The following is a 7,127-nucleotide window of genomic DNA, read 5'->3' as shown; positions in this document are numbered from 1 at the left end:
GGCATATAATTTTGTAACTACTGCTGTGGTGTTTGTTCATTGTTTCTTTGTGTCTCCATTTTGATGTTCCCCTTCCCTTCCTAGTTCCAATAAATATATACATAATACCTAGGGAACTGAAATCAGTCACAGTGACATGAGGGGCAAAAATGTTTTCTCTGGATTGTTGGACTTTTCCGCAGTCCGCGTCTGTCTGCTGCCTGTGGGCTGAAGGTTTCCTCTCCTAGTCACCAATGAGCACTGGAGGTGAGTGGAGAACCGGGGACTTTGCCAGGGCAGTGGTGGTGCTCTGCTGCCACTGCTGCCAGAGTTCAAATTTCTTCATGGATGTTTAATAACCCTTGCTTGTCAATTTGCATGTGTCTCTTTCTTAGTCATTAAAAATATAAATCAGTTTCATTATGTATTTACCTCACAGTGGACTTTAGAATATTTTGGTTTCCTTTCTTTCTACTTGAGGGTAATAGATGTGGGTAAAAATATTTCAATTAACCGAGGAAAGTAGTGGTTATCTATTCTGTCAACTCATTGGAAATGTACCAGTCATCTCCAGCCACAGGGAAAGCATAGGAAGGGCCATAAAAGCCCAGACAGGCTGGACCTAAATTGAGAACACACCTTCAAAGTGACCAAGGTGACACAGTGCCTGAAATGTGAGCCAATCTCAAATGAAGTTTGGGTCTTGAGTAGAATGCAAGGACTCCTATTCGCCTATGTTTTTCAATTTGTTTACAATATGGCAGTGTGAAGAAATGATTTAGTTGTCAAGGGGGAGAAAGGGGGGAGAGAGGGATAGAGAAAGAGAGGGAAGGGTTAGGGAGAGAGTGAAGGAGGGTGAGAGAGCGGCAGGGAGAGAGAGAAGGAAGGAGAGAGAGAGGGAGGAAAGGAGAGAGAGAGAGGAAGGGAGACAGGGAGGCAGAGATTGGCTGAGAATTTCCTGGCCTTGTACTTGGGATCTGAAATGAGTCTGTATGTCACAGGATAATAGGTGCCCTTAACACACAAGGCTTTGCCCTGAGTATCAATGATGCTGAGTTAGGCCCTTCATTCAGGTTCTGATGATGTATGGTTATACAACCGGGATGCAGTCACCCAACTAAGAAGTAACAATGTATCCGCACTATTAAGTAAATGCCAATCTGTAGTCTGCTCCAGCTTTCTCCCCAGGGTCAGTGTTCCCACGTCTCGTGCCCACTCTTTCTTCCCCTTCCCTCCACTCCCTTTTCTTTCCCTGCCATTGATTTTTCTCTTTCCTGCGTCTGTCCAGGGGTTTGAACCCAGGGCCCAGGGGTGTCCCCGCGGTCTTTGGATCAAAGCTGGTCACCTAGGGGTGTTTTGGGAGTCGTTTACTGCCGATGGTGTCAGGAGCGGACTTTGCTTTCCCGCCGGGCTTCAATCGCCCGCCATCCGGGCCAGGCTTCCGGGGTAGCTAGGATTACAGGCGGACCCACCGCACCTGGCACCCCTTCAACTTCCGCCTCTGGAGGAATGACGCGGAACTAGGTGCCATCCGTGTCTTGGCTGGGAGCCCGACCCAGGCGGAAGTAGCTAATTGCTTTCCGGTGCAGGGCGCTTGTCCCGCCCCCAGCACAGTCCGTGGTTGGGCGGTTCCCCGAGGCCGAGCTGCTTTGTGGCTCTCTGCAGGAGCAAGCTTGGGGTGAGGACGAGCAGGACGACATGGCGAGTAGACAGAAATGTGGGACTCCTCCACCTGCGGAAGAGGTAATCTAGGGGGCGCTTCCTGTGGGGAGGCGGCGGGCCAGTGGTGAGAGAATATTGGCAATGGGAACGGAGGAGGGGGAGGGAGCCGAGTTCCGGGGAGGGGAGGCCTAGCCTAGAGGATAGAGGAGGACAGGGGGCAAAAGCTCGTGGCAGGCAAGAAGAGAAAGCCCTTGGCACCCAGGGTAGGGTTATGGGTGCAGAGCAGGCCAAGAAGGAAGTGACCATGCCAGGATGAGGGGGGGCATGTTCTACGAGAGAAGGGGTAGTAGGCTCGTGGGGTGGAAGAGAGGGAGGTAAGCAGAACAATGGCTCACGGGGAGGGGAGATGGTTTCCCGGGATGGCACACAGGGAGGGAGAAGCAAGGGCACTGGAAAAGGAGGCAGAATAGGCAGAAGGGAAGGAGAGTGGGCAAGTCCCACGGGTAGAGGAGAGGTTGCCCTCGGGAATGGGAAAGCACAGACTGCGCGGGAAGGCAATGCACGGCAAACTGCTGCATTGCTAATGCCTTCTGAGAACCTGCGTGCTGCTCATGGAGGTCCAGTTGGGCCAGGCTAAGGATCCCTGTGAAAGGTACAGGCACGTGGAGACTACATGGAGCACTGGAGAGTCGGCTGTGCTGCCACTGTTGGACAGCAAGGCTGTGGGGCCGGTGCAGCAGGAGAATAAAATGGCTGAGTAGGAGACAAAAAAGCTGGTGGGGGTGATTTAGAGGCACCTTTCAGACAATTTGTATCACAAGCACGGAGGAAGCAATGGTTAGCCAACGGTAAACCTATTTCTCAACAGCCACCACTGAAGGAATTGCAGGCTCTTCAGTTAGATCTGGGACCAGTGAATAACCAAGCCACCAAGGCTCATGAACGCCTAAAACAGAATCTGAGCAAGAGGCAAAAGACTCTCCTGGATTCCAGAAGCAGCAACATCCGGGGCATCCCTGGCTTCTGGGCCCAAACTGTATCCTTAGGCATCTTACTTGTTACTGCCTTGCAGCCTGTGTTTTCGAGTAGTGGACCTTTTATGAGGCATTTGCATGCACAGGATCTGGAACATCACACTGCTAGGGTCCCTAGAGAAGAGGACTATGGATAATGTAGGCTAGAGATTGGTATAGGCAGGAGTTGTAGGGACAATGAGTCATAGAAACAATGAGTAGCACAAGGAAGTTGCCACATAGGCTGCTAATTGGAGAAGAGTTTTGTAATGGTGCTATGGGAAAGGGGTGTGAGTTATGCCACGGTCAGAAAGAGGTGGGAAAGAAGACATTTAGACAAAGAGATTGTAAAATCTGGTCCCCATCACTCAGAGAACAGAATACAACAGAGCTCACTTCAGGTCGTCTTCAATTTGCAAATCCTAAGCTTACCTTATTATTTAGGATATTCCTTGGCCTAGAATAAGATGGAGATTGGAGTACCTAGGAAGACACTAGCCTCACACATCACTTGCTGCTTTCAATGCAAGTGGTTATACCTAGCACATCCACAGCATCTGAAGGCTCCTTGACCCAGGCAGTTTGTGAACCATCCCCAGCTGTCAGCAATGATCAGTGACCAAGATGAAGACATGCTTAGCTACATGATCAATTTGGAAGTGAGTACCCAAGGCATTTATCTTGGTGGGCTATACAGTGTCACGAACAGAACTCACTTCCAAACAGGAACTTGCCGGTTACCTGTAAAGGGCTTTTAGCTTTCTACCTTTTCTTCTGGTAGGTACAAGAACTCAGGCATCCCAAGAGTTCCTGCAAAATCACCTTTTACTTTAGAAATAACCCATACTTCCAGAATGCAGTGGTTGTTAAGGAATTCGTCGTGGATATCACTGGTAAGAATTTGCTCACAGTGTGTTTTTTGGAGTTTGTGAATTGATAATGGCCAACAGGACTTGGATTCTCTTATCATGTCTTCTTGCAGGATATAGGTTGTGCCATTCCACTCCCATTCTGTGGCGTCAGGATTATAAAATTGAAGCTGACAGTCACAGAAACCACAACAAGAGCCCAAACTTCTTCAACTGGTTTACAGACCACAATTTTGCAGGCTCAAACAGGATCACTGAGGTACTACAAAAGGCCAAAGCAAGCCATCTGTGACGTTGGTTGGTTCACTGGCTTGCTGAGTGCTGACTGTGAACCTTGAGCTAATTGCCTTACCTACTTACCTTACCTACTTACTTTACCAGATCATCAGAAAAGACCTGTGGCTCAATCCATTGCACTACTACAAGATGATGAAAGCACATGAAGAGGGGGTAAAGAAGAAGGATATATAGGTGGGTAGCTAGTACATGCTGTCCATCTTGTCAGGTACCTAAATGCTAACTTCACACCTGTACATTTGAGGCTTGTGACTAAAAGAGGATGGCCAAACGCAGTTCCTCCAGGGCCTCTGGAAGAGACAACAAATTGGAAGGACAGCTGTGCAAAACTGGTTAAGGCTGAACTAATTCTGCTGCAGCATGGGTAACGTACAGAGACACTCAGGTAGATGCCAAGCTGAATCTTTAATACCCTGTCCTTCTCAGAGTTCCAAGAGAAGTAAACCCATTTCTTACCCTCTTCCCATCTCCTAAGTTTTGGCTCTCCCAAATTTATTTCCACCATTGTCTGAATAATTTTGCTTGTGGTAAATCATGACTTGTGAGATTTCTTGTGTAATCCTCGACATGATAGTGGGGAAGGGGTGATAGAGAATGGACTTTACCTCATGGACTGGAGACTTGAGATCAGAAGATCTAGAGTTAGAAGGGAGTTATTGTGTCTTAGCCAGCATCCAGAAGTATCAAAACAACTTTATATTATATACTTGTAATCAGTATGTATTTTTCGTGTTCCTTAGGGTAATTCTGGACTTTGACTGGAAGATGATGGAGCATCCAACTTTACCTAAATTCATTGGGACATGTGTTCATCACAAGCACTACTTCAGAATTAGGAGACAAGCTAGGTCAACACAGAAAAACCCTGGAACTCACTTCAGGTACTAAGACAGGATGCAGAGGGCCAGACAGGTGATAAAATGTGAATTGATAATTCGGGACAAATCCACACGGTCATATGTGTCTGACTCTGTGCAAATATATGTAGGATTTGAATGGGAAAATAAACAACTCGGTTCTGATTGTGAGTTTGCAATGATTGTTTCTAAAAGTCAGTTGGAGAGTCTGCCTCTACAGTTTAATGAGAGGAGGGAGACATATCTCCAGCTGAAGCTCAGCATTAGAACACTTTTCCCCTTTTAGGAAAGAATTGGCAAGGTTGGTGACAGTAGTTAAGGAGGGTGGAGGTTGTTGACATTGGAGAGACATTTCAGGCTAGGCCCCGAATTCTGCCTATTGCACTTGAACCTAAAATCAACATTGCTTATGTGAAGTTATGCCAATTGCTCCACCTCAATGTTATCTGTAGAGGTTCTCCCATAGTTGGATAGTATGGTCCAGAAGCTTAGCCTCCTTCCCCACTCTCCATTCTCTCTACTGTCTGAAATACACATGTACGTCCTGAAACATTTCAGGGCTACATAGAGCACTGTCCCTGTTTCCTTCATGGCATCAACAGCCTCTGGAGTTATTCAGATCTTCAATGAAGATTTGTATTATCATTTCAGAAATAAGTAAGAACTGCAAACAATGCCTTGTATACCTGTGAGGAGTAAGAATGACCTAGGTGAGACAGGCAAGAGTGGATAGGGGAACAGGCAGTATGGGTGTAATGGCAATAAAGAGTAAGGCTATAAAGGTTTGTGTTTGTCTCTTTCCCAATACCAGTCTCCTTACTCATGCTGGCCATGCTTCCTCATGCCAGCCATGTTACATTACAGTGTCCCTGTGCTCATATCTATTCTTTCTGTCATATGGCCTGATACCTCCTGTTTCTGAGATCAACAGGCTGGTCATGTTCCACCTCTGGCTTCTTCCCCACCTCACTGTTTCATTCCTTTTTCTGTTTTCTTCCCTACTTTAGTAGTGCTGTGGCACCCTGGTGATCTCAGATGGGTGTTCAGATCAGGGGATGCTTTAGATCCGGTACCCCAACTGTTAAGGTATGAACACCAACCTCATTAGTGATGATTCACAGAGAGACCCGAGATCAGAATTTCAGTCTCCATGAGTGCTGCTTAGAGAACTTGTGAAGATTGTATCGATGGTATAAAATGCTATAGGTACATGGTGTCTACATTCTCAGACTCCCAGAAGAAACTGTAGAATAATACCAGAAACAAACTACAAGGTGAAGGAAGTAGTGATAGTAGGATCACATTCCCTACCAAACCAAATGACCTTTCAAAGCACACTTTGTGGCTGGGGAAACACTTGTTGTCCATGACAAAGAGCTGATTCTCTAGGCATCACTAATCTCTGGAAGTTTGTAACGGTGGCAAAAGGTAAATGTAGAATCATTGTCCTGGAGTGATGGACCTAATATTCTGCTTTCCAGGCTGGCAAGGTAGCAAAAGAAAATTTTCCTAGTTATTCTGAGAAAACCTGCATGCTTGGATGCAGCATTAACCTCTAGATGTGACCCTGTACAAAATTCACTCATTCCCTGAGGTTTTGCGAGCCAGTGAGGATGGCCAAGGAGATTTCCCTACTCACAGATACTATAAGAGAGTCTGCAAATACTCTTCAGAGGAAGGATAGTATGTCAGGAGTATCGCGGGATAATTGGGAACTGTACCCTTCCCACTCTAGTGCTCTTCGGCTTTGGCTCTTATTCAGATACAGAGACATCTCTAATATACTCTCTGTTGGCCTTAGGAAGAAAATGAATCCCCTATGAATCCAGATGCTTACCAGGACTTCCTGTGATGGCTCTGCACAGGGGCGCAAAGTGTGTTCTGCTCCTACATCATGGCTGGACATATTTATCCCTGTGGGTAATACAAGGATACTGTGAAATTAGCCTAGGGTCACACTGTGCCACAGAGACATAACCTGGTCACACATTTTTAAATGTTTATTATAGCCAACATACTTAGGAACTCATGTATTGCAGTTGACACTAGCAGTGGGCAATGTGACCCCCAGACTTGACCACCTTGCTTTGATGAACTGGTGTGAATTCGTTAGGTCTTCTGGCTAAGCGTACTATTTGTCCTTGCAATTCGCCCCATAGGACACATGTGCATCCAATATATGCTCTTAATGAGGGTTTGTTGTGGCTCTTCCTTATCTGCTTTGCTAACAGAACCTTCATCACTGCACTTACTGCATATGGTAGGGGCCAGTAAGACCCACACAAGTTTTTGTTTCCATGTTTTTCTTATAATGGCCTGATCTCATCTTGCGATCTTTGGAGACACCTCATCTTCCTTGTCTCCTGCATCCTGAAGTATACATTTTGTTCTATCCAGGGCCCACACACCAGTAATTCCCAACATGGTGGCCTCCGTGTGCTTCAGGTGCA

At 46.6% G+C, this 7,127-nt stretch overlaps 1 protein-coding gene across 1 annotated transcript; it reads left to right on the top strand.

Annotated features, from left to right (window-relative positions):
* Positions 1 to 1,355: 1,355 nt before the first annotated feature.
* On the top strand, positions 1,356 to 6,529 carry LOC125344504 (testis-specific Y-encoded protein 9-like). The gene is made up of 8 exons (XM_048337016.1): positions 1,356 to 1,425; positions 1,589 to 1,722; positions 2,510 to 2,677; positions 3,236 to 3,313; positions 3,436 to 3,547; positions 3,637 to 3,782; positions 3,905 to 3,973; positions 6,479 to 6,529. The coding sequence occupies exons 1-8, from the start codon at positions 1,356 to 1,358 to the stop codon at positions 6,527 to 6,529; spliced, it is 828 nt and encodes a 275-aa protein (XP_048192973.1).
* The last annotated feature ends 598 nt before the right edge of the window (positions 6,530 to 7,127 follow it).

This window comes from Perognathus longimembris, unplaced genomic scaffold (genome assembly GCF_023159225.1).
Source record: "Perognathus longimembris pacificus isolate PPM17 unplaced genomic scaffold, ASM2315922v1 HiC_scaffold_124, whole genome shotgun sequence".
NCBI lineage: Eukaryota > Metazoa > Chordata > Mammalia > Rodentia > Heteromyidae > Perognathus > Perognathus longimembris.
Note: the sequence above shows the minus strand (reverse complement) of the source record. Positions and strands in the feature narration are given on the sequence as shown.

Excerpts from the sequence above, each read along its gene's own strand:
- LOC125344504 (XM_048337016.1), top strand. The coding sequence starts at position 1,356 with ATGGTGTCAGGAGCGGACTTTGCTTTCCCGCCGGGCTTCAATCGCCCG. Across the intron at positions 1,426-1,588 it reads ATCCGGGCCAGGCTTCCGGG|CACAGTCCGTGGTTGGGCGG; the intron begins GTAGCTAGGATT and ends TCCCGCCCCCAG. Across the intron at positions 3,974-6,478 it reads TGAAAGCACATGAAGAGGGG|GAAGAAAATGAATCCCCTAT; the intron begins GTAAAGAAGAAG and ends TGTTGGCCTTAG.